Source organism: Eleutherodactylus coqui, chromosome 6 (assembly GCF_035609145.1).
Source record: "Eleutherodactylus coqui strain aEleCoq1 chromosome 6, aEleCoq1.hap1, whole genome shotgun sequence".
In the NCBI taxonomy this organism is placed as follows: domain Eukaryota; kingdom Metazoa; phylum Chordata; class Amphibia; order Anura; family Eleutherodactylidae; genus Eleutherodactylus; species Eleutherodactylus coqui.
The window spans coordinates 148,094,975-148,122,746 of NC_089842.1; the positions used below are offsets into that span (position 1 = coordinate 148,094,975).

The window sequence follows — 27,772 nt, forward strand, 5'->3', positions numbered from 1 at the left end:
TTATTGACTATTCTGTATGCAGGTAATGAACAATTAAATCCAGTTTGACAGTTCTTGAACATGAAACCCCGAGTACTTTAGAGTGAAAATCATATGAAGTTATAAAGATTATAAAAAGTGTATTTGCAATATCACTTTTCAAGAAATGTAAGAAAATACTGTATATACTCGAGTATAAGCCGACCCGAGTATAAGCCGAGTCAATAAGTTTTACCACAAAGAACTGGTAAAACTTATTGACTCGAGTATAAGCTGACCTATACCAGATTATATACTAGTTTTAAAAAAAACCCACAATACTCACCTCCCAGCCGGCGTCTGTGTCCCCAGCACGATGGTGTCCCCGGCGGTGTGGCAACCTGCTACAGACTTCTCCTCACTGTCATCTCCCTGCTCGATTTTCAATTCCCCTGCCGTTAGCGCTGTGTAAGTAAGCGCTGTGATTGGATTGAGTGCCAGCCAATCACAGCGCCGGCAGGGAAATTCAAAGCTGAGCAGGGAGATCACAGAGGGGAGAATTCTCAAGCAACTTGCCGCAGCGCCGGGGAGACCATAGCCTAAGAGAAATTAATTAGACTTTTTCTGCATGTCACATTGCTTTAGGCCGGCTGCACACGGCCGTGACGTGCTCCGCCGCGGAACCCCGTCACGGCGCCCCCCATATGACATGGCTGGCGGTGGGCGGGGAAGCGGTTTCACGCTATCTTCCGCTATGCTACATCGGAAGATAGCGTGACAGACGGGCTTCCATTGACTGCAATGGAAGCTGTCCGCGCGTACACCTGCGGCAAATAGGGCATGACGCGAGTGAGGACGGGTGATTTCACGGTGCGGAATCCAGCGATGGAATTCCGCACCGTGAGCATTGAGCTATTAGGTTCAATAGAACCTAATAGCTGCGGGCAACGCGGCGGAAATCCGTCCGTGGGAAGGAGCCCTTAGGCAGAAAAAAAAAACTTCGGTCAACTACCATCAGGGTGATCCAACACTGCTCATGTGTATTCTAACAGTATAAGGTTGCTGGACCAGAGTGAAAACTTCAGTCACTTACCCTTAGGGTGATCCTATGCTACTCCAACAGGTATTCCAGTGGTTTATCTAGTGACCTTCCTGCTTACACCCCTGAGTAATCAGTATGTATCTTCTTTATATGTATGTCCTGTACCCCTATTTTTAATAGAATTCAATAAAAATTATAATTTTAAACGTCCATACTGTGAAGGGCTCCCAAATTGAACTATAGACTGTTCTGCCTCTGTTACTATGCCCTTTAAGGGTAAGTTCACTCATGGCCTGATTGTAGAAGCCACCACCAGTCAGTATTACTTTAATTAAAAGAGACTACAGCTGCACATTACAGTATTGCACTACTCAAAAGTCCTCATACACCAAGCATACATGGATACTGTCAACTGTGTATTTAATCACTTAGCAACCGATAAATATGTCTTTTTATGGCATTAACTAAAAGTGATATAGGCTAGACCGCTACCTATTTACAGCGGTGCAATGGCTGTATACTGATAGCTGAGAAAAGTGCTCTAAGAGCCGGAATTGGAGAAACCCCCAAACCAGGCAGTTTAACCCTTTCCAATCCAATTTGTATCCTGGTTTTCCTAGGGGGCTTACTCTTTTTCTACCATTATACAACAACGCTATCTGCTGGCTAAAGCCAGTACTGCATGTGGTTACACATCGGATAGGCTCTGACAGCAGAGAGGCTTGCAATATGCAGTAAGAGAACTCCTTAGCATGTCTTCCAAAATCGGAGCTGTACAGCTTTAAATCATAATGTCTTCAGAGGTCAGACAGTGGACTGGAAAGGGTTAAATGCTGTGGTTAATAACAACTGCATCATCTAAGAGATTTATATGCGATGGAAGGGTGCCAGTGGGTTGCCAAAGCAGTAGCAGCAAGACTTGCCATGTAGTAACTCCCATTACACCTACAGGGGCAGAGCCTCCTAGGAGACCCGTCAAGCTGCTAACTGACATAATAATCTGGACTATATAAGTAAGGCAGTGTATGACGCAATTGAGCAAAATATTACATCGTGGGCGCAAAGTGCATGGACGAGCGGTTGTAACTCCCGTTTTAACTGCTATTCAGATGGCCCGTCTGCAGCGTATATACGCCACAGGTCAGAATACCGTTGGATAGTCTGCTAAACTCCCTCCTCCTCTCCATCCCTTGCCAGCTGCCGGCAAAGGAAGGGGGCGGGACGGGCGCTATTGTGTTAAACTCTCGCCCCCTCTCTTTGCCAGCAGCTGGCAAGGGGCGGGGAGGGAGTTTAGCAGAGCCGCTGCTAAACTCTCTCCCACCTCCCTTTTCCTGCAGCTCTAATGGGCTCCTATAGGAGTCTATGGGATCGGCTGGCGTGTTCTGACAAAAGATAGGTCCAGACCTATCTTTTCCGGTCAGCGTAAAAGTGGCCGGCCAGAATGTGCACAGTGTGTGCTATCTTTTCCGGACGGACGATTTTACGCACCAAAAATCTCCCCCATCTGAACAAATGCAGTGGAGCTTGGCAAAATAGCCGCGATAAAACACTTGTGTGAATGAAGCCTTAAGTCTATTTCTGGGACGAATACGTTAAAAAAAAATCTATTATAATTAAAAAAAAATACCAACTTAAAATTTTTTCCGTAATAAACACTTTTTTGTGTAAATAAAAACAGAAGAAAAATAACAGACCCACATAATTGGTCTCGCCACATTTGAAACAACTCTAGAAAATTATCCTGCACGGTGAACGGCGTTTAAAAAAACTCAATTTTGACATTGTTATTTTCAGGTTTTTTTTTTATTAATTTGACTCCCAAAAAGGTGTTAAAAAGGTATACGTATACTAATATACTATCAATAAAATCTATAGCTTGTCCCCAAAATAAGCCTTCATATAGTTCCACTGATGGAGAAAGAAGAAAATGATTAAAAAAAAAACAAAACACATTTGATATCACTATAATATAGTATCAAAGCATAGAACAAAGTTATGTTACTGTGCAGCACAAAGGATGCTGTTAAAGAGCCTCAGTTTAAAGGTTTTGTTTATCTTGCTTCCAAAAAGATAAATATAAAATGATCAAAAAGTGGTACGTACCCTTAAATGGTACCAATCATAAGCACGAGTCATCCCATAAAAAGTGAGCGTGGACATAACTTTATGAACAGAAAAATAAAATAAAAGTTGCAGGACTTGGAATGTAACGACGCAAAAACTATTTCTTTATTTCAAAAAGTATTTGTATTGTGGAAAGTTAGAGAATGCAAAAAATATATAGATATTTGGCATCACAATAATTGTACTTATCCAGGGAATAAAGTGCAAAATGTAAGGGCGACTCTGGTGTTTTGTTTTTTTTAATTCATTACACAGCTATCACCCCAGTATTAAGAAGTCAGTTAGAAAGAAATAACTAAACCAAGATAACTCCATCTGTAACTCCTGGCCTCTTTCCCCCCCCCCCCCCCTCAGATGGTCATGTGACCTCAGTTCTTACCAGCTCACATCTACTTGGAATTATGTAAAAGACTATCAATTTAATCCCAGGAAATGGCCTCATACTCATGGACACAAGAGGGCAGGTATGAACACCACTTATCCCTCAACATGCAGAGAGCCAGACTGCTAAATGGAAAACACATGTTAAGGATAGTGATGAAACAGCCACTCACACGAGTTCCTTATATGGAGGGGGGTGGCTGCTTAGTGCTTATTCCTACACAAAAAATGTAAATACAGGGTGTCAGGCCACATGATACATGTAGTGCATCATGCAGACAACCTATTACTGACGCTATATTGGAATCCAGCGGAGCTGCCTTGCACCCCACAGGTAAACCACACTGGCATCGGCACCCTGGGCTCCCCCAGTGTTCAAAGCTGCTCTGCATGTTATTAAATATACGAGGTATTGAATAATATTTTGGCAAAATATGTGAGCTCACAAGCCTGCGTCAAGGGTCCTCGTTTATTGTGAGTCCCTACACTAACATTAGTTGAAATCACAAAAAGGAAAATCTAAAAGACAAAAAATTAAAAACAAGGGTCCTTGGGCTGTGGAGTTGGAGGCAGTTTTGGGTGGAGTTAGTAGAAACATAATATATATAAATATATAATAAGCCTGGTATTATTATAATACAGTATATGTGTTATTACTAAATTGTTAAACATGATACATTTATAAAGGACTTGGAGCTGAAGTCAAAAGTTTGGCTTACTTCTCCATAGCTCTGGTTTTGGCCAATGGATGACAGACCCTCACCTTTTGGAAATAAGTCGACCATGTTTAACCCTTTCTACTGTGTAGCAAGTATCTTAAACACACATGTTTTGCACAAAGCATGTATGCCAGTTTTTTGTTCAAATTAAGCCATAATACTGCAACCATTTAGCTTACAAAATCTCCCCCATTGTGGTTATTTTTTTTCTCTATGTTCAAGATCTCTGCTTGCACTCATTGAATGGAAACATTCATTAAATCAAAAGGCTAAACATCTGCAAAAATATTACCTACAGTAATTCATTATAGCAAACTATTAGTAGAGGAGAGATTTGTGTTGCTGATGTGTTTAGCTCTCATTTGTAGAGTAGAACTTGATTTACTAAAGTTTTCAGTTTCTAAGTGTAAGCCGGAATGTTTCCATTCACTGACAGCAAACAAAGTTGAAACCGGTGCTGAATTGAAACACAACCAATACTGCAGAACTCATTATACAGTGATTAAAGAGGTAAATATAAATTCATTGCGCTTTCCTTAGGCTATCAGTGTATGATGGGTCTGGCACTGACCAGTGACGTAGCTGTAAGGCTGGGCTCCCACACGGCGTATTCCCGGCGGAAATCTTGCAGTTTGGCCGCAGCGAAAAACCGCGAGATCTCCTCTGGGAAAGAGCTGCTTCAAAACCCGCGGCACTTAGTCGCGGGTTTGGGAGCGGCTTGACCACACGCTTTCCCGTTGCAGCCAGTGCTTCCATTAGGGAGAACGCGGCCGCAACGGAAAAAAAAAAATAATGGACATGCTGCGGCCGGCAAATCCACGCTGCAGCACCGGCTTTGCCGCAACGGATTCGCCGTCCCGTGTGGACGAGATTTCTGAGAAATCTCATCCACATTGCTGTCTAATCCCGGGATTAGCGGCCGCGGGCAGATGTGCCACAGCGAATTTCTGCGGCAAATCCGCCCTGTGTGAACCCAGCCTAAGGGTTGCAGCAATCATAACTGAAACTACGACCCTAAGCTAGTGGGGCTCACAGGCCCCCCTCGCCACACTAACGCTGACCATACAGTTTAAGGAGCTTACTTTATTCTCTGTATGAAGCCAGCAGCTTTTCTTGCATGATGATAAATTCTCCCATACCAGTCTCTTTTGCTTCTTGATTTCATCCACTCAGAACATCAGAGGAAAGGAGGATTTATTAACATGCAGGAGAAGCTGCCAGAGTCATGAGGATGTAGTAAATCATTGTGTGGTGTGGAGGGGAGAACTATTAGTCTATTGGGGCTTAAAGGAAAGTTCTATGACCTTATGGTGGCATAAAGAGGGCACTATGACCTTAGGGGAGCAACAAGGGAGTGCTATGACCTTATGGGGACACAACGGGAAATTTATTAGCTTATTTGTGGATAACAAGGACACCTTTTTTTTATAAACTTTTTTTTTTTACTGGCGTTTGAAATAAAGAACATGCATGAGCAGGTTATAGTAAATACAAAAAGCTTTTGGTCACATAATACACATTTCCGTTACAATATAACGGAATATGCTGCATGCGCCAGCAAGTATGCATGTCATTGTATACTTGCTGCATGGCTTGTATGCTCACATACAAGTCTTGCGCGCACGTCCCGCAGCTAAATATGGCTGTGTGAGCCCGGGCTCACTATGTAGAGTTTTCTATTATGGGGTGACTGTATTATTTAGAGGTAAATTATATCAGCGGTGTCCCAGTCTATGTTTTTTAAGATTCTCAGCCCAGTCTTTTTAGACTCTCATACATCCCTTGGTTGCTGCTGATGCTTCATCAATGGGTCACTTAAGAGACTCAGTCATGCAGCTGTGAAGTGTAGTTGGGGGGCCCAAACTAAACTTTTGCATCAGGGGCCATGAGCCCAACCTCCGGGACTCCTGCCAGTCATTACAACAAAAACAGGTCCTTTCAATTTTTTTTAGCAATGACACAATTCTATATAATATATCTAATTTGTATATTTATATATTTTTTATAGTTTTACATTGTTAAAAAAAAGTCTATATAATGAATTAAAAATGGGTAAAACATGCATAATAACAGAAATATCTATTGTATTAAAAAATAGTTCTTGTAACTATGGAAACTAGTGACACTTATAGTTGGTATAATTTTTACCCTTACAGTCTGTAGAACAATTTTCACTTACTTACTTTTGAAAAATTGGGCTGACCCAAACGTGCAGAGTTATTCTGACGCTAGGGCGGTATATACATAGTTGGGATTTTTGCCACTGCAACAACACAAAGAATACATTTCCAAACTTACTTTTAGTGTTTAGTGTATAAAGAATTGGCAAAATAAAAAGGTGGTGAAACATTTACAAAGGCCCTTATACCAGAACTCTGGCATAAAAAAGTTGCACAAAAACTTGTGACTTTTCGGCTTTCCGCACCGTCCTTGCCACATTTGTAAAAGTGGGTGGTGCTTGTTGGGAGGCAGTGGGGCCGCTGTGGACCAACTTATTTATACCAGTTTCTAGAGTAAATTATATATAAATTGGCCCAGAAAACTATGGCAGAGCTGGCGTAGATTTCTGTGTCGGTACACTGAGGAGCAGAGTTGCAACAAATATATGTGTGCCCCTCTTCATAAGTCAATTGCACCAGCAGAAATGATATTTAGACTGGCGATTGAAACACTAGTCTTATTACATTTCCCCCATTGTCAGAATTGTATTTCTTCACAAATGTTTCCCATTTCCCCCAAAATATTCCCCCCTGCTAAAAACTATAACTTTTCCTGAAAGACTTAAGGCATCATAAATCTACTGCATGCAGTGTTAAACAGCTATGAGCCCTGAAATGTAGAGGGTGCAAAATCAAAAACATCAGTTTGGTCCCAAGATCCAAAGTTATACTTTCGATGGTGATCTCTAAAAGGTTAATAATAGTTCTATCCCTTGGTGTAGGTGAGTGGTAGGGATTATCAGTGAAGTACTGTTATCAATGTGCACATGTCCTCTATTGTGAAACATATGACTCCTCCTATGACTTGTAGGGCTCTTGTCCCTCCCTCAAGCAAAATAGTTAAAAAGTACTCCTCAGGTACATATGTGATATTACACAGTTTGCAGGGGGTGCCATAAACACACAGAATATTCTCTACAGCAAACATCACTGCCATAGGCGGCTTCACTGTCCGGCCACAAAGATGATCTCTTTGGATTCACTACGGTAGGAGATGGGTTTTTCAAAAATATATCCTCTTCTATTATATATCTATTATATATTATATAGCAGTGCTGACTGTGTCATTTAACTGACTGCATCATTTGTGTCCCATAAGATAATGCAGTAACTTTGACCGCAGCCCTACTGTCTATCCTATTTACAGATGAAGCTTTGATATTACAATAAGCTGTGCTAACTCTGCTACATCTTTATGGGTGCTTGTCGGGTCTATGTATTCACTGGTTAGAGGTAGATACCAGAGAGAGATATTAGAAATAAGAGTAATATTAGATATGAGAGAGATATAAGAATAGTATTAGATCAGATTGTAGATAAATGTATATTGGAGATGATACTTAGTTCTGGTTACAATTGCGTTTAGCTGAGAATAGCGCTGCGGTCGGTGGTAGAACATGAATAATGTGATGTACACTCTGTCATTCATTTTATTCAGTTTAAAGAAGTTTGTTGCTTTTTTGCTACCGGTATATTTGTTCTCATGATTGCACTTTGCTTGGTACAAGTTGTAGTGATGTGCCAGTTATACACTAAGTATTAATGATTCCTAGAATATAGATCTTTAGACAGTGGGAAACTGTTTTAGACCCAGGCAGAATGGGGAGGATTAAAATATGCATTTACATTAGATGAGAACTTGATGAACATTAACTTCTACGCATGATAACTCAATTTATTACAGTGTCGTCTTACATGTTATGTTCCATTACTTAAACTTCATTGACGATTTGACTTATGTTACACAACTGAAGAGTTAGCTTCAGTAATTAGATGGACTTTATATCTTTGTAATTAGATAGATAGATATGAGATCGATAGATAAATGGGTAGATAAATAGATAGATATGAGATAGATAGATATGAGATAGATAGATAGATATGAGATAGATAGATAGATAGATAGATATTAGTTGAATATATTGGATGGATAGATATTGGATTAGATTTCTTAAAGCAATTTATTTTGAAGCCAACCAAAACTTATTATGCTGAATATCAGTAATGGTGCAGAGGGGACTCAGTTTGCTGCCATAGTCATGGAGCTAAATAATCCACACAAGGTAGAATGACTTGTTAGCGCCCCCTTGCCTCTGGTTCCAATGCACATGCTCCGCAAGCATCCCACAGCTTGTTTGCTTGCACAGCCCTGGAAGAGTGTGCACAGTGTACTTTCACAGAAACGGATTTTTACCAGCTCCCTCTAGTGGCCATTATAGTATTTGCTTGGTGAAGACAGAGCCATTTACTAAATGTAAAAAATGTGGATTAAAAATTGGAGCATACCAACCCCTGCAGAACCTCTTGAAAATTAGAAGGCATTGCTCTTAGTCACATCATGTTCCAAATACTATTCTTAGGCAATGTATCTCTTGCCATCTATGTCAAGGGCCTATATAAGGTTAGTTGTGGTTTTGCAGTGTATATCTGTTTAGGACCAAGATGGTGAATGATAATATTTGCCAATCCACTAAGTGTGAGTGCCAAATTTAGACACCTTGCTAATGGAGCGGAATTGTAGACCTCATGTATCTATTCTGCATTTTGGGTGTCATTACATTAAAGCAAAACAGAATATTTTATCTGTTCCTTTTACAGTATCACCCTTTCCCTGTTATGCAAATGTTCTCCCTTGGGGCAGTAAGATGCACAAAATGAGAGCCAGTGTGGGCGAGTGGAACTGTATGGGCCATGATCCATGAAGTAGAAGGCGGCACAAATGACGCACATGTCTAGCTCTTCTACATGTTGCAATTTCCCATTGCAATTGTTGCAATTCCTATTGGGGCAGTCATGCTGAATATACACATATATAAGCATTTGCTGACTACAGGATCCACTTCATGGCAGACACATATGTGAGATGCTGACTCTTGTAATTGCTTTTTACTATGAGAAAAGGGAAAACGAAACAACAACTCTCAGCAGAGAGCGACGAAATTCAGGCATATCCCACTAATGTAAAAAACCACCCAGCTTACCCAGACACCTGAATGACTGATCTGGATGCTTATGTGATGCCACAGTGTTCGTTTCCTCATCACTGAACAACTTTGTAGCTTTAGAGGATTGACTTTTACTACCTATCCACAAGATAGAGCACAAAAGATTGATCCGAGGGCATCTCACTGCTGAGACCCTACGGATCCCAAGAACAGGGTCTTGCACCCCCCTCTTCTCACTGAGGGGTCACCGCACCCCCTCCCAATGAGGGAGAGGTTAAATGGAGTGGCAGTCGCACATGCGCAGTGTTGCACCATTTAATTTCAATAGGATTGTTGGATATAGCACAGCACTTTGTACTCGGCTATTTCCGGCAGCAACCTTGAAATGAACTGAGGGGCGCTGCAAATGCTTGGGTGTGGTTTCATTTAGTCCCCATATCACTGCAGGGCGGTGTAGTGAGCCTGCAGTGAAAAAAGAAGGGAGTCACAGGACCCTGTTTTCAGGATCGGTGGGGGTATTATCAATAATAAAAGTCAATCTTAGAATACCCTTTTAATATTTGGGGTTTGCATCAGCCACAGGCAAATAAGGGCCAACTGAGCCTAGTGGGCCTGATGTAATTGGGGTAAACTAACTCTATTCTTGTAAAGTGGTGAGATAAACAAGTGAACAAAATGTGACCCTGTTGCCCAGGGACCCACATACATATGGAGCTGGCCTAATATTAGTCTAAAGACTCAGAGGTTTCACATATATCCAAAATGTTAATTGGACCTCAGGGTTTCATTGTTTCAAACCAGATTCTCAGCATCTGTAGGCTTCATATCTGTATTCACCATTTAGATAAAGACCCACTTACACGCAGCAATTATCACTCAAAAGCTATCGGTGCAGCAATAATCATTGTGTTTATTTCAAAATATATTTTATTGAAATTTTCCAGTACAAACGTTATGCAATACTTTTTTATGTTTAACAAAGTCGCAGTTACCTCCTTACTTAGGCCTGAAGGAACCGCCAGGCCTATCCCTTATGGCTGTTTGCTGTATCATGACATAACCCTTGCTAATAAGCTTGCTTAAAATAAAACATTTAACCCGTAAAACCCTCCCGCCCATCCATCCCCATCAATTACTATAGATAACCGCTTAATATAAACTATGAATGGTGCTATAATTTGTAGCTCTTATAACATTGTAAGATTTAAGTAGTGAAAAGAAAGAAGAAAGAAAAAAGGGGGGGGGGGGGAGGGGGAGTAGGAGAACTTAGCTGGATAGAGGTGAGGTAAGGAGAAAGTGGAGGGCAGGGGAGAGAGAGGGGGGGGGGTTTGGTCCCCGTTCCATGGCTCCGCACTTAAAGCATGGGGTTAGTTAGGCACAACTCCACTCACCAGCCATTGTCCAAACCCCGGGGTGCTGATAATCATTGTGTTTAAATGCTCCCATCTTTCACTCTTCAGCTGAACATTGTTTTTTAGGTGAGCATAAAATCCATTGTTTAGCTGGAGAGAAGACAACACAGACTGTATGCTATGTTTGCTTTCTATGGTGTTGTATTCTCCACGGAAGTGCTGATTACATTGTAGTCAGCTGACAGCCCCGCAGCAAAACAAAGGAGCTGAATACAGAGAACAGGCCACCTGCTGTTCTCTGCATACAGCTCCAGGAGGCTCAGTTACATGCAAATGAAAGTTATAAGCTGCTAATGGACATTAGTCTCTATTAGCAGTTTATGGATAACAAACGCTCAAAATCTTTTGAACGATTATCTTTGCGTGTAAATGGGCCGTTAGACTGTCATTATTTATGGTTATTTTCAGTGGTACAACCTTTCATATTGGTCGTTTTCATCAATTGTTCCGTACAATTCATTTCTGCTTGCTTAGTCATTTATGAGATGTTTAATTGCATGATCTAACTGTGACCTTTCTTTATGCCCATCCCTTATATTTTTAAAGGGGAGTTATCATCTTTCTGTTCTCTTGCATAAAACGGGCATTGCACAGTATTTCATTAGTATAGTAAAATGATAATCCCGCACATAAAACAGAGGAGGCCAATAACCTAATTTCCTAAACATACATATGAGGCTTTAAATGTTAGCCAAAATTCCAGTAGTTTGGGGCCATTTTGGATTTCCCTCCTGTTTGGAATCTATCCAGCATTAATGTGCTTATAATTACATCGTATATATGTAATAGTCGCCATCCTCTAGATGTAAATGGTATATTAAAATACAAAAATCAGCCTGCTACTAGCCCTCACTATGAAAAGCAAGATGTGATGGGTTCACTTAAGAGAAAAATTTAGATGTGTTGCAATTGTCCTGAAAACTATTATATAGTAAAGCCGATCTAATGAGTGCCAGATTATCAGCTATTTGGGTTATTCAAAGACTGATACAAAATGTAATTCTGATTTTATGGTAGGCTGTCAATTTCTTTCTGTAATCAACATGTACAATTTAACTTCTTGTATTTAATATTACATATGTAATAGGTCCTCCGGCAGCTCTAATGATGGGAATGATGAGAAGTGGTTCTTGACTTTTAACTCCTTCCGTTTACAAATATAGAAGAGATAAGACATTCAGCTCTGCCACAGTTATATACATACTGTATATAGAAAGTGCCAACTAATGCTAGTAAACCTACAAGCCTTTAGAAAGGCATCACTGCTAAAGTATTTCAGGGTGGTTCCTAACTGTGCCTTACTTTATTTATAGGTGTAGAATTTGTCATTTGGCGCTAGGAGTTGTAGTATAATGCACCAGCTATAAATCTTCATAGAACTGCAAGAAAACCGATTGAATTCTATCAAAGTGTTATCAGCATCTGTAATGGTTTACAGGAGCTGAATTGTCTCAGCACAAATAACCCCTTTAACCTTTGTCGATCAGATCATCAAGGGACCACTCACTCTACGATGTCCATAAGGTCTGATAGGTCGTATGAGCAGCCCCTTTACTAACACACTCACCTCTGCTACATGCACATTTAAGTACAAAAATAGGAAATTCCTATTTAGTGACATAAAAGCAGCTGAAAGTATTGCTTAAATGAGAAATTTGCCTCCAGAATACCGTGGGATAGTTACACTAGTTTCTGGCTATAGTGATAAAAAGTCCTCATTTCTAACCAAAGTCTCATTCGTTAACACCATTTCAGGAAGTATGATAAGGGTATTAATCGACTGTTAGAAGTTTGCCTTAGCACTCAGTGTCGTGATCTGGACGTCGTATATGACATTTCTTTTTCTTTTTCCCACAGTTTTGACAATAATTTCACTTGCTCGGTAAGTTTTCTCTATTTGTATATACTTATGTGTCCAAGTAAGAAGAATCCATGAATCGTGTGTTAGTAACTAGATACTAAATACAGTGCCTGTACATAACTTGTAGCAGTTTATGACTGTAATAGCAGGCCAAACCTGCATATAGATTCGTGGAAGGGGATCTATACTAGTTAATAATGGGCTATGTAGGATGTTGCTAACAACCAGCTGCTTTTGGTGTTTCTTCTTTGTATTTTTGGGTGTCTATTTAGTCAGTCGAGTAAATAATGGTGTTTTGCTGAGAATCAACTGCTGGTACCCCTTTACGCTCAGTGGAAAGCTCAGATAGTCATATAGTAATGACATTATTTGGATGTGTATGCGCTATACTTTGCAGTTCCTGCGGTATTCACACTAGCTATTATTAATATATGAATAAAGCATAAGTCAAGCCTTCAAGCCTGCTTGCTGATGGTTCCCAAATAACAGCAGATATGCCCATAATTCTCTTATTTTTGTAAACTGCAGCTACAAAACTACAACTCCCAACATTTCTCCTAAATGGTCAAGGTAAATGGTCAATCTATAATGAGCCTAAATGTGCTGGCAGGACGCGCACGTATGCTGCAGCTAATAATAGTTGTCTCTATTTTAATGCTTATCAGCAGCCCCAGGCAGGACACGCAGCGATGAAACAGATAATACTTGCTACTTTTTTTTTTTTCTTACTCCAGCTGCTGTATTTTTCACCTTTTCACTCTTTCTAAGAAAAAAAAGTTCAGGTTAAAGATTTTTATACTTTTTAAATGTGACTCATAGGGGCTATTTAAAGGAGTTTTACCACCTTAGACATTTATGGTATATCCACCTCTGGGGCCCCCACCCAGGGCCGGGACAAGGTGATTTGGTTCCTTTGACAGATTAAGCAAATTGTAACCCCAACCCCTAGAATCAATTAAAAGCCACCTTACTCTCTAAGGAAAGAGATTTAAACACATCTTAAAGGAAACAAATATAGGCAAAATTAAGGTACCTTTATATGGGACAACTGTTGGGCCCATTAGCACCTGACAGTTGTTCCAGTGACTATCGCTCCTGTGTTTTTACAGAGTAGCGATAGTCTTTCTGTGAATGGAAACGGAGTGGACAGAGAAACCTTCCGGCCACCTGCCTCCATTCACTGTACGCAGAAGTAGTTCATAGACTGAGTGACTCCTGTTTACATGGGCCAATAGTCGCTTGGTTTTTAGTGCTGCTGAAAACCATACAACTCCATGTGGGCAATTTGTTGATCAGTGTTTTGTCGGTGGTCGTTTTTACAAAGGGCAACTATCACTCAAATTTGCTGTTTCCAGCGATAATTCAGGTGATAATCGCCCCATGTAAAGGCATTCTTAATATTCAGTGTAGTGACCTATTTCACTTTTTTCTTCTCCATTTGGTCCAGACCACCTTGAGTATTTCTTGTGAAGACTGCAGAATTAGCCTTTGGCCAAGGCTATAACTGCAGTGGTTCAGAAGTAGCAGTTGGGCATGGAGTCTAAAGAACCCCTCTGCCACAAAAGAAATACAATTTAAAGAAATGACATATGTTAGCTACATGACCCAGGTGCACATTCTGCACTGACTCCCAGATCAGGCCCCATTATTAACATAGACCCCTGTTCAGACCTCATAATTAATACAAGCCCTTACCCGACCTCAAAATTAATATAGATCTCAGATCACACACTATAACTAATAGAGACGCCAGATCAGGCCCCAAAGTTAATATGGACTCCTTATCTCACCCTAAAATTAATCCAGATCAGTCCTCCTATGTAATACAGACCACAAATCAGACCCTATAATTCACGCAGACCCCTTATAAAACCGCATAATGCATGCAGCCCCCATAATTAAAAGAGGCCCCAGTCAGACTCCATAATAAATGCAGCTCCAATTCCTTGAATTCAGACCTTAGACCAGACCATAAAACAAATATCTCTCTTAGCTGCCTTTGTGCAGGTGCCGCGCTCTCCATTCTGAGCCTGCTTTGGGTGGTACTGCCACTGACACAGCTGCCACTTCAGTCATCTGGGTCCTTCTCTGTTGCGGGCGCTGTGCCACGTCCTGACACGACTACATTATTACATGGGTGACATGGGCAGTGTTAGAGTTCAGTACCATGCTGGCGCCCACAACAGAGGAGGACCAGCCAGGAGAGAGGATTGGTTAGCAATACAAAAGCTGCTGCCAGGGACACGTGTAACAGTAAGAGCTTTGATCACTGATGGAAGCGCTCATTGTGTAGAGAATTGTGTTCCCCCCACCTGTGACAAGTTTGCAGCCTAGGTGGTTGTCAATCTTTCATCTTGAACCTGCCGCACCTATTGGTGTAGGAACTGGGGTATGCTAACTGGCATTCTAGAGCCAAGGCGGCCATATCAAGGCAGAGACTAAACAGAGAGGTGGCTATGGGAGTTATGGAAACAGCCATGCCTATGGCCACGGAGAGGAAACTCCATAATCATTCATATTGATATAATAGAGAGACCTCGCTACAACCAGGCCCATAGTGTTCAATAGAGGACAACACCCTCTAAGGCTAGTGCTAAATGGAAACTTTTTGCAGCACTACTGATGCAGCAATCCACTACATACTGCAGTTGCATGCAATCTTGTGGCCTGTAGCAGTCACTGAATAATTAAAATCAATCAGTAGTGTTACAAAACGTTTCCATGTACCCCAGACCCAAGGGTGCTATTTATTATATGAGCACTGGCAACAATTGTGAAGAACTGTAGAAGCAGCCACTGGGACTTATTTTCTAACACCCTAAGGGCTCTATTCAGATCTCGTTTTTGGCTCTGTCCAGGGGTCCCATCAGGGTATCCGTTTGAAATCCCAAAAATGGAACCACTTGTCAGTACCTGAAGGGAACCTATCTCAACCAGTATTGTAAACTGCTGAAATGGAGACAAATAGGTCTCCATTTCATGAGGTTTCCATTTAGTTGTGACATTTTGTGGCAGAAAAATTAGCAAAGTGGACTGCTCTTTTCTTTCCGGTACGAAATGCTGGAAATGAATGAAAACCTGCCAAAGCAGAGACCTATTTGTCTCAGCAGTTTACAAAAATGGCGAAATAGGTTCTACCCAGGGGTTCAGTTGTTAGGATTTTTAATGGATACTCTGCAAGACCCCTGGATGGAGCCCTAAAGCTGACAAATCATTTGTTGTTGGAGTCTATAATTTCTGGTTTAACTGACCAATTGTCTTGATGATATGACCAGTGTTTGCTTACTAACAAGCAAGGTCAGAATAGACCAAGAGAGGTTCTTCTAGTGGGCCCTGGTTCTCTCATTATAATGGGGTCCCCCTACAATATAGTCCATGAGGTCAAATATGACCCTAAAAGAAAAATACATGAGCGGTGGGTGTGCGCTTCTCTTGCTCTGTATATGGTAGGCCCTCAGGATTTTATCATCTCATAGGACCAAGATACCTCGGTCCAACACTGATCCATTTACAAGTAGATATACCCACTCTGCCGTCTATTTGTATGCATCTTTCATATTCAGCTCCTGTTCTTCTCTTGCCCTCAGTATCCGGATACGATGCTTCAAGACTTGGAGAACTTTTCCAAACATCCTGGCAACTTATCCCAGAGCACAGAGCCAGAGCCTCACATAGGTAACCTGCACATCCCTCCCTCCCTTCTGTTATTACACATAATACTCTGAGTCTTGCTATCATGAAGATTTGGTAGTTAAATAAGTAAGATATCTGATAGGTAAACAATAGGCTGCTATGTTATGTAGCAAGGATGATTTAGGAGCTTCCCAGAAAGCTATAGCGATGAAGGTGCTACAACTTGGACTTCAATATAATGGTGTAATAACTGCTTTGTGCAATTCAATTTTAAAGAAGACGGAGATGTTCTCGGTTATCATCCATTTTAGAGGGGAGAATGATTGATAGTGTGAGTCACATGATTCCTGATTAGGTGAACAAGTCTGGGGGCTGCAGAAGGGGATAAGCGTGCATCCTCAAAACCTTGGTGTCCCTATATTTCTTACTGAAATTATGGTAGACTTGTCATAATGTTATAAATGTCTCTCGGTCTGCTGTATAATAGTCTAGTAGAGACAGTCTTAACAGTTTTTCCAGAATGTCACAAGTCGCGGTGTATGACACGTTGGGTTAAAAAAAAAAACAGTAATGAAACAAGACAAAGGGGAATCTCCGTACTGAATGTGACCATTACTCACCAGACTACAGCAGGCATCCGTAAAAAAGAGCAACAGTCACCCTTCTCCATTAGAGAAAGAAATTGTGAGAACATCCAAACAATTATTCATACAGATAAAAACTAAACCTGAAAAAAAGAATTTTTGTCCTCTGCTCGCTGTCAGTGAATAGAAATATTGTTTACATCCAGAGGGTGAAAATTCTGAAGGGGTTAGGGAAGGCTCACATGAGCGCAATTTCATTGCGTTTTACACGCTGAATTGAGTCAATGACCAATTTTTAATTGCATATAATACGCACGTAAAAAATAATACAGGATGTTCTATTTCACTGCCTACTATGCCAATACAGTCCTAATGTTCTTTATAGGTTTTGTATTAAATGCTGTGCACATACAATACATTACGTATGTGCATCGTTTAATATGCAATGCCGCTATAAGACAGAGCAGGGAATTAAAAAAAAAAAGAAGAAAACAGCCAGACTGCGCATTATCATACACGCAGCATTTTACGCTTACGGTCGTGTGAGCCCAGCCTTAAGCTATAGAGTAAAAATAGTACGGTGCCATGTTAGCCAGAAGTGATGTTAAATACTTCTGTATACAGAAGACTAAAGTATTATAAGGTGATACCGTCATTGGCTAACCATAAAATTATATATGCCAGCTTTCGAGGCTTCTCGGGTTCATGCTGTCCGACCAACATGCAGCATGAACCCAGAACAGATGTGCACAGTGCCCCCATGTGCCCATCCCTCCCTCCCTTCTGTTACTACACATAATGCTCTGAGTTTTGCTATCATGAAGATTTGGTAGTTAAATAAGGAAGATATCTGATAGGTAAACAATAGGCTGCTATGTAATGTCTGACTTGGGAACAGAGCTCTCTAGTCAAAGATGCGGGCCAAGCTGAGTTCTATTCCTATACATGAGCAGGGAGGGAGCAGTCAGTCAACATGCTGCAGGTGGGGAGAAGCCAGCGTGTCCCGCCTCTTTGACTTGAGAGCTCCATTCGAAAGTCAAACAGGCAAATGTCAAATTATGTTTATTCTGGAACACCGCAGCAATTCAGATTAACACATATGCAGGGGCAAAAGGTATACCTGTCCTGAGTTCATGCTGCACGTGGTTACAGGTGAACCGGGTGACAGGTTCCCTTTAAGTAGCCTCAAAAGCTTACATTTGTAATTTTTCTGGTTAGCCAATAAAGGTATTGCCTCTATGGACAAGAGCTACAATGTTTCTGAAAAATAAACAGCCCCTTTTGCTCCTATACGAGGATTGGTGACATGAATCGGCACCGGATGAAGGGGGGGGGAGGGGAAGTAATTTTAATAGGGTCACTTCTGCACAATTTTTTTTTTCCCTGTGAGGTTAAGGTTTCATTCTCAGATACTGATCTCTCATCCTTAGCAATAAAGCTGGTCTCATGTATTGGGAACAAATACAAAGACCTTGTTAGGGCTAGCGGTAACATGCAAATAATCCTCTTGGAGATTTGCAAGACTGTTTTATGGAAAGTGGGAGCTGGCAGTTTCTTAACAGTTTAATAACAAAGCAAGCTTTGTCCCCTCCCTTCAAATAAACCCTATCACTAACATTGCAGTCATCATTATCTCCATTTCTGTGTAGTTTTATTGTCTGATCCACCGACACTTCAATTGTACTAGTTAACCCCTGCATTCCTGGATAGTACTCCCAGCTTCCATATAGTCAATTTAGTATCCTGTATAGGCAATACAACTGGGGATCATCAAAGATCAAAATGTGACCCCTTTCTGCCAACTACATCGCTTACAACAGGAGATCCTGCTTCTAGTTTGTTCCCCACCCTCATTCAATGGCACTTGATCTGTTCAGGTTTACAGGAGGACTTCCCTCTCCAGGGGCTCCATAACAACAGTGTAGTCTACCTTTATGGTACATGCTGCTTATATCCCTTAGGTTGTGATGATGGCCTTACAAGCAGAGTTGCAATATGATTAAAAAATTGGGCAGAATTCATAAACACCTTTACGCCAGTATTATGGCATTAAAAAGTCATACATTTTTGTGCAAGTCCCACTTGGAAAAAAAAATTGCAACTTTTCTACTTTTTATGCTGCCATTGCCACTTTGTAAAAAAAGATGGCTGGGCTTGGTGGGAGGCACGGGGACAGTCATGGCTGTTCAATTCACTATAATTTATGCCAGACGTTGGTGTAAATTGTAGTACAAATCTTCAGCAGGTTTTACTGCCATAGATTTGACAATATACTGGACAGAATTAACCTACATCACAGTCACCCAAATGAACCTCCTTAGGCCAAATGGAAACGTGTCATCCTGAAAATGCTGTTCAATATACTAGGAGCATGATCATTATTCTGGGGTTAGGAGTCCAGTGGGCGGTCCTTCTAAGTGACTGACAACCTTCTTCACATTAGTGTATATATAGGTAGCTATCAATCACTAAGCAGAAATTTAAATTAATAAATGTTTTTCTCATAGAAAATGATATATTATTGGCAGATCAGACTGCACGTTCAATGTAACCCGTTCCCTTTAAGTAGGGATGGGCAATTAATTGAATTAACTTGATTGCTATTTTGCTGATGCACAATTGTAACTTATGAAATCGTGATTAGTCCTGCCCCTTGTGGTGGGGCTAATAGCAGGCTAGGGAGATGTGGGCTGTGATTACTAGAGGGTAAAGTACGGTATATGGAGGCAGGGATGAGGGGAAGTGAAAAATAGTACAAGGAGGCCATGATGGGGTGTGAGCATTCTACATGGCGGCTGGAATGATGGTGGGGTGTAGAACCCCATACAGTGTCTAGTCAAAAAGACTGATCCAGCGTTATATCTCAATACTGGTGTCCTATATTGAAATAATGATAGTGTACTTGAATAGGAAGGCAGGGATACGCTACTTGATGGTATGGTGAACGGGGCCCTGGGGGTCCCAGAACATTGCTTTCCATTTTGTGTTGTGGCCCCTGTAAGGGAATAAAACCCAATTGCAAAGTTGAAGAGAAGTAAGTAAGAAGCAGAAATCCACTTTTCATGTCTATCTATGGCTGAAGTTAGTTAATTGTACTTGAAGTGGCCTCTGTTCCTATAAGGGCAGATCATCCAGAAAGTCATCCAGTCATCTGCAGGACATTCAGGTACCTGGAATAAAGTTCAATGACAGCTCCATGCATGTATTGAAGCAAAAGGCAGCCATTTTAGGTACCCTTTCCTTACTTCAGTCATAGCAGCGGGCCCAGGGAACCTAGAGACGAGAAGTGGATTTCTGCTTCTCACAAGTTACTCCTCAACTTTGCAATTGAGTTTTTCTCTCTCTAACAGGGGCCATAGTACAAAATTGAAATTCATGTTCTGGGGCCCCCAGGCGTCCATTTGCCATACCATCATGTAGTGTATCCATGCCTTCCTATACAAGTACGCTATTGTTATTTCAGTATTGGCCACCAGTATTGATATAAGGCGCTAGATCAGTCTTTATGACTACACCCTGTATAAATCAAGTTTACATAAGAGAATCGCATGCACAGCAATTCTTTGATAAGTACTTGTATCAAAATTGTCTCATTGAATTCTGATGATGAATTATTACATACATATATATATATATATATAATATATTACTGTGTTTGGGATCCCCTTATGTAAAATTAAAAAAAACCAAAAAAACAGGTGTCTTGGTATTTGTAACTTGTTTAGTCTCAAAAACAAGACATTTAAAAGAAATATTTTTAGAGGAAAGGATCGCCCACCCTGCCTTTAAGTGCACTTTGCTACATTGCATCGCTTTTTAAACCATAATTTTATACTATATATGCTGCAATATTTTTAGGGTTAAATAACTCTCACAAATGGGGATCATTTGTTAGACAACTCCCTTAGGGCTCAAACAGATGGGTGCATGCGCTAATACGCTCACCCCTATAAAGTGTATTAGCGCATGAACAGAGTTTTTTCTTTTTACTATTCAAACTGCGCAATAGCCTGCGAGATTGAATTTTAAAAAATGTGGCAGGATAGGTCCTGCCCTATCTTTCTCACATAGTTTTTCTACATGCGAGAAAAGATAGGGTAGGACCTACGTGCAAGAAAGATGGGGCAAGTCCTACCTTTTCTCACGGGCAGCAACGCGTGAGAATCCCAATAGTGAGAACGAAACCAATGGACTCAATGGTTCCGTTTTGTGGCAGTGATTTTCACAGTCGCATAACGGGACTAAAGCACGCCCATCCCTTAAGAACCAAACATTTTCTAAATTTTAGTTTTCCTTTTTTTTTTTCTGGCACTCCACACTCTGACAGCCATAAACATGTTTTTTCACTTTCAGAGCGGTACTTCTACTGCCTCCTCCCTTTATTTATATTACTTAGATACTGTAGTCAGTATTGCTGTGCTATGTTGCCTGCTCTCAACCATAGGCCTTTAAAGTGATCATCTGGCCTTACAGAAACAAAGAAAGCCAAAAGCTTCTCTGACTACCTGGTGCACACCGTGCATTAATTTGCATCATTAGTCTAAAGGCCCATTTAGACAACGATTATCGCTCAAATTTCGCTCAAAAGCCATCTTTTGAGTGATCATTGTGTGTAAATGTGCCCATCTTTCACTATTCAGCCAAATGATGAATTTCAGTTCTGCCTGAGAACCATAGTTCGGCAGAACAGCTGATAAGCAGGACCACATGCTGTGTTCTGCCGGGGGGGGGGGGGGGGGGAGCTGATAACAGCTGATTGCTTTGTCTCAGCTGTCAGCCCTAATGCAGAACTGAGCAAAAGTAATCAAGGAACAGCAGGAGGTCTGTTCCCTGATTACAGCTCCCGGCAGCTCACACACTACTACTTGGTACTAATAGGCATTAGTACCAAGTAGTAGTTTATGCAAAATGATCGCTCAAAAGCCATCTTTTGAGCGATCATCTTTGTGGTGTAAATGCACCTTTAGATATTACATGCTACTTTGATTGGCAGGTACTGTCCACATGAGCAGCACTGGTCAGTCAGAGCAGCATGTAGTCTCTTAGACTACCAATGCATACAAGTGAACTGGGTGCATCAAGTAGTCAGAGAAGCTATTTGTCCAGGCCCGGAGGCTAGCTTTAATATATGGATGCAAAGTTTGGTCAACGATCCACCAAAGAAAATGAAGCCATCTTACTATCAGTCTGAATCTATATGAATGTTGTGTTACGCACTGAATTTCTTCCTAGAAACACTCAAAACAGTGGAGAAACTTCTATGGAGGATAGAGTAAGATGCCATTAATTAAAATAATCTACATATTGAAAAATATGATATGCATTCATTAAAGGTTCTATGCAGAATATTGGAGTTGAGAGCAACTCCAAAGAATAACAAACTCTAAATTCTGCACCTATTCCATACAGTAGAGTCCAGAGCCACAACATATATGAATCTGACCGCTTTTATATACGTAGTTCAGCAAATGTGTAGGGTCAGTACTCGTTGCTTCCTTCTTCATTTGCAATAGGCTGATGTCATGTTCTCTGATTCTAGATTTCCTTTGGAACTGGATGGATCCGCAGGATGCCTGTTATGAGGAGTATCAGAATGGCCAGCTAACGCCACTCCAAAATGTTCCAGTTTCCTATATGCCAGGAACCTACTCACATTACTGCCCAGACAATAGCCAGAACCTAAATGGAACATCCCCTTGTCTGACACAATGTCCAATGCCTGAGGATATGTACAATACTGAGGTGAGGATGTTCTACTGTGATTATCATGAAAAGTTATATAGCCTGTGCAGATCATGTATGTACTTAGACTTTCTATTGGTTAACTGGAGAAGGTTAAGGCGTAAACTTCCAAATCTTATCGCAACTTTTAATACTTCTTCAAGTAAGAAGCAAAAATTAACAAACTACGGAAACTTTATATAAGTGAGGGACTGATCATTTTGAATTGGGGAAGTAGTCCAAATAAACTAAGATACACTCCTTGTCAAAAAAAAAAAAATCCAGCCAGAGTCGTAACTTGAAGCTCCCGGGCCCCAATGCAAAACCTGTAACGGGGCCCCCAACTATAATGCTTTATTCATAGTACCGGGCTTCCTATATGGAGTAGAGAGGCCTTATGGGCCCCCTAAGGCTCTTGGGCCCGGGTGCAACCGCATCCCCTGCATCCGCTATAGTTACACCCCTGAATCCAGGCCATAGGAGGAGTTTTGCTACAAAACACGCAGATATGCAAATAATTAAATGGATGGTCTTGACACCTGAGGCACTAGAAGTGGTTCCACCCTTGGTCTATAAAAAGGCTATCAGAGGCTACTTGTGTGTAGTGACCTCTTTTTCTGCTTGTGTAGATCTTGTTGACCACTAGACACCTCTATGATACATTCAAAGAGATTTCGCCCAGTCTGACAGGAGGCGCATTATTGGAATGTGAGAAACTGGATAATCTTATCAACGACTTGCCTGCCAACTGGGCTGTTCTGAACAGACTGTTAGAAGGTGTTGGGACCAGTAGATGCATGAAGGCATGCATACCAGACCACCAGTAGAGAAGATCATCTGATTGCCTGACAAGCACAAGCAGCTCCAACTGTTTTGTTGTCTGCCAACCAGAGACCGGTGGCACCATTATTACAGGCACTTGACAGAAGGACATTTAGTTCCCACGATGCCCATCACGTGTACTGCCTTTGAGACCCACCCACCATTGCCTCCGTTTGCAGTGGTGTCGTCAATGACAAAACTGGACTGCTACAGAGTGGAACCAGGTTGTCTTCAGTGACGAATCCAGGTTTAGTTTGGTCCCTGATGGCAGCTATGTATGTGTCTGGAGACCTAGGGGCGAGCACCTCAGTCCTCCTTTTTCTATAGGGCGGCCCACTGCTGGTGTGATGATCTAGGGGGCCATTGCATACAACAATCAGCCACCCTTAGTGGTGGTACAAGGGACAATGACAGCTCAGCGATATGTTCAGGACATCCTGCAGCCACATGTGTTCCTCTCATGGCAGCTTCCAAGAGGCATTTTCTAGCGGGATAATGCTCTGCCGCACACACAAGGGGGTCACAGGGATGTCTCCACAACATTGTCACACATCCATGGCTGCCCGGGTGACAGATTTATCACCAATAGAACATGTATGGAACAATCTGGGAGGCCAATATTGACAGCCTAAGTTGTTTGTACAATGAAAAGGCTGAGTTATAGCAAATGTGGACCGATATGTCACAGAATACCATATGGAACCTGCATGCCTCCATACCCACCTGTATCACATCTTGCATCTAAGCTAGAGGTGGCCGAATAGGGTACTAGATCCTCCATGCCTGACCGTAACACATCTTACGTGAAGACTGGAGCTGAGAAACCCTGTCTCAGACTACCAATGCATGCTATGCACAGCATGCAGCAGGTAGTCAGTGTGGTCATCTTTGTTTCTCTAGGGCGATAGGGTCATTTTAATAGTGGTCCACGAGTTATTTCAGTGCAACACCTGTCTAAGCCTGTATGTTCTTGTAGCAAATTTAGACCTTAGCTATAGTGATTAAACACATAGCTTGTATTAATGTGTTTTTTTTTTTCTTACAGCCATTTAATCCATACCCTCAGACCTACCAGTTACCATGTAATCTCCGGAGCCCTTCCATTTCTGAAGAAGACGAGTTTATAGACCCAAATCTAGAGGTGTCAGACAGCGATTCTGGTGTGGATTCTCCACCATGTTATGAACAAGGTATTTGAATATTTCATAATGAAGTGGTATATTATATGGAGCAGATAGTTTACACATTTTATATTTAGTTTATAGGCTCACTGGAATGGTTTTGTGTCTGTTATGGACATGCTATGTCTACTAGGTATTTCTACTCTAGCTAATGGACAAGGGTTCTATATTCTGAGACTGGTTTTAGGCCTTCTTCACCAATGGCAAATGCTGACCAAATTTGCAATCAGTATTTTGAAGCTAAATGAATAACCAAATATGGAATTTGTTAATAAGACCGTAGTCCGGAAATGTAGCCGACCATAAGAACACAAATGGTATCTAATCAATAGACTGGGTTCTGACGTGATATATTAAATGCTAGATATTGGAAATATTATTTGTCAGGAAAATTGTCTATTTCTGGTTTAAAACAATTTTTTTTTCAATAAAAATTGATTAAGCATAACACCACAATTGGCAGACCTTCTGTTGTCACCATCAATGAAATCCTTGGAACTTGACGGCTGGTTTCCTTGTAGACTGTGTAGTTGTTTTTTAATGAGTAGTTTACTTGCAGGGATACACAAAACATATACATATCAAAAAGTATACTAGGAGGTAGGATTTCCGAAACAGATGTAGAGGACATCCTAAAGGTCATGCACCAAAGCTCGTTAATCTTCTGGTTTATCTATGAATGACAGTTTCTTGGAGACGTATGGCACAAAAGGAAGCAAAGTGCATGCCAGTTCATCACTTAACAATCATTATCATAAGACGATTAGTCAGTGACATTAAAGCGGCATCCAGGCTACATACAAATAATAAAAAATTATGTTATGACTGTCACATAAATCAAGACAGACCAATGACCTTGGTAATGTACCCAAGAATAAAAAAATATATAGCTACCATAAAGTTATGCAACTCCTTAGTTTGGAGTTCTCTCAAGCAATCATGAGAATGTTTAAGTCAAAAGAATAAACAATCTAATAAATCTTTTACCTGATAGGACTTGATTGCTGTAGTAAGCTCTGTTTCACGAACATAATCTATCGTCTTATTTTTAGGTGTTCGGAAGAAGGTTCGATTATACAAGTTTCTCTTGGAGCTCCTGCAGAACGGTGACATGAGAGATTGCATTTGGTGGTTGGACCGTGAGAGAGGGACCTTTCAATTCTCCTCAAAGCACAAAGAGCTTCTTGCTCACCGATGGGGGCAACAAAAGGGAAACCGCAAGAAGATGACCTATCAGAAGATGGCCAGAGCTCTACGCAACTATGGCAAGACTGGAGAGATCAGGAAGGTGAAGAAGAAGCTGACATATCAGTTTGATAGTGTATTACTTACTGAAAGGAAAGCAGAGTCTACCATGCATCCATTTTCTTAAGTCAACCATCCTCTTCTATCAACTCATATTTTTTGTTTTCTCCTATTTCAATGAAGTTTTGTGGACAATACACTGGCAAGCATATATGACTGTAAAGAAGCATATTCAATAATTATGAATATGAATAAATAGCAAGTAAGACATAAGTGCACTATCGACTTTCCTCAACAACGGCACCTGACCTTCATATATGGACCATGAAAAAGAAAAATTGATAGGACTGTCGGGGCAAGTGTTGTCTACGTGAAGAAGATTAAAGGGAAGGCAGCCATTTTCCAAAAAGTGGATGATGGAGTGCAAAATGCTTTCTTTTTTTTGAACTAGCATCAGTGGTGCCTTAAGGGTCGATTCCTACTGCCAGACCTGATCCTAAACACTGCAGATACACAATTCAAAAATGGACTTTGTCAACATCACAAACTGATTCTCCATTTCACGAAGGTCTAATCCCCCCACCCAAAAAAGGAAGAAAAAAAAAACATTTTGATGTTCTTTTTTTTCCCCAATTTTTTTTAAATCTACTATTAGATGCCTCCCAGAATCTGTCATCACGCTTTTTTTTACTTTTCCTTTGTTTTTTAACCATTTCTTTTCTTCCATATTGGATAGATAAGGGAATAAGGAAATACAGTAAGAGACTTATGATCTCCCATCAGTGAAGCTCATTCTCCAGCACTCCCATGTGTATAGATCCTTCTGTTCTACTAATGCCCCCCTCCCTAATCAGACAGTTGCAGGTGGTCATAAAGAACTATAGTGCATTATTAATTCACATCACCCATCATAAAGTCTCAAAGTTTATTCCATGGACATGTTAAAAAAAATGTCACCTGCTATTGTTCCATACTTGTAAATGGAATAAACCTCTGGATTATGTGGCAAGTGCTGTGAATTCATGCTCTACGCATCTTAAGACTTACAGTATGCTTATCTTAACAGAACATTCCAGCACATATGATACTCTACTGTTTGTTAAAGCCATCAGAGGGCACAACAGGATAGGTGCACGACACAGACAGATGGACATTTATGAAGTACTTCAAGCCAGAATTCTGACGTAGAAAAGTGGCAAATGTTTGAGCAAGTCACGCTTGCACAAAAACTTTGTGATTTTTCTTCTTTCCGCACCACTCTCAACACTTTTGAGGGTTGTGGGTGGGGCTTGTTGGGATGGGTGTGGCCACCTAGACTGACACATTTATAGGCAACCACAGAATCCTCAGTTCGCCACACTGAGTTCTAGACAGCACCGGCCTGGACTGTTCTTTAAGCAAACACATATCTCCTGTCTCTTGAGTTAATATAAATATACAGACAACTATGAATATTCCATGGTAAAGGAGTTTAAGCCATAATTTTTCCATAAGATCATTGTATAACATAAAGTAAAATAAAAAACATGGACACTTCTGACCCAACAGTAGTTCTGTTCGAAAAGCCAGAACAGTTCATTTTCTGGGGGTCGAAGAGCATTATACTCAAATGGTACTATGTAGCGCACCAAGGCGATCAGTTACATCATACCTACATAGGACATAAGTGAAAACAGACGTGAGAACACCTCATCTCTCCTGAGTGGAGGTTTCATGTACATACTTGTATTTTTTTAAAGGATGTTAATATATAAATAGATGTAAATTGTTAAGATTTTTTTCTTATTTTAAAAAAATAAAATATGAGACTGTGTGTTAACAAATCATTTCAGCCTCTGTTGGACATTTGTTCCAGTTTTAGCTACACTGAATGGTCACTTTTAATAAAAGTACTAATATGTTGGACCTCTTTGACACTACAAATT

At 40.8% G+C, this 27,772-nt stretch overlaps 1 protein-coding gene across 1 annotated transcript; it reads left to right on the forward strand.

Annotated features, from left to right (window-relative positions):
• Positions 1–7,319: 7,319 nt before the first annotated feature.
• On the forward strand, positions 7,320–27,673 carry LOC136632771 (transcription factor Spi-B-like). Its single transcript, XM_066607916.1, has 6 exons — positions 7,320–7,430; positions 12,658–12,682; positions 16,249–16,336; positions 22,418–22,620; positions 24,467–24,611; positions 25,655–27,673. Exons 1-6 carry the CDS (start codon positions 7,408–7,410, stop codon positions 25,972–25,974), a joined length of 804 nt encoding a protein of 267 aa, XP_066464013.1. The 5' UTR covers positions 7,320–7,407; the 3' UTR covers positions 25,975–27,673.
• The last annotated feature ends 99 nt before the right edge of the window (positions 27,674–27,772 follow it).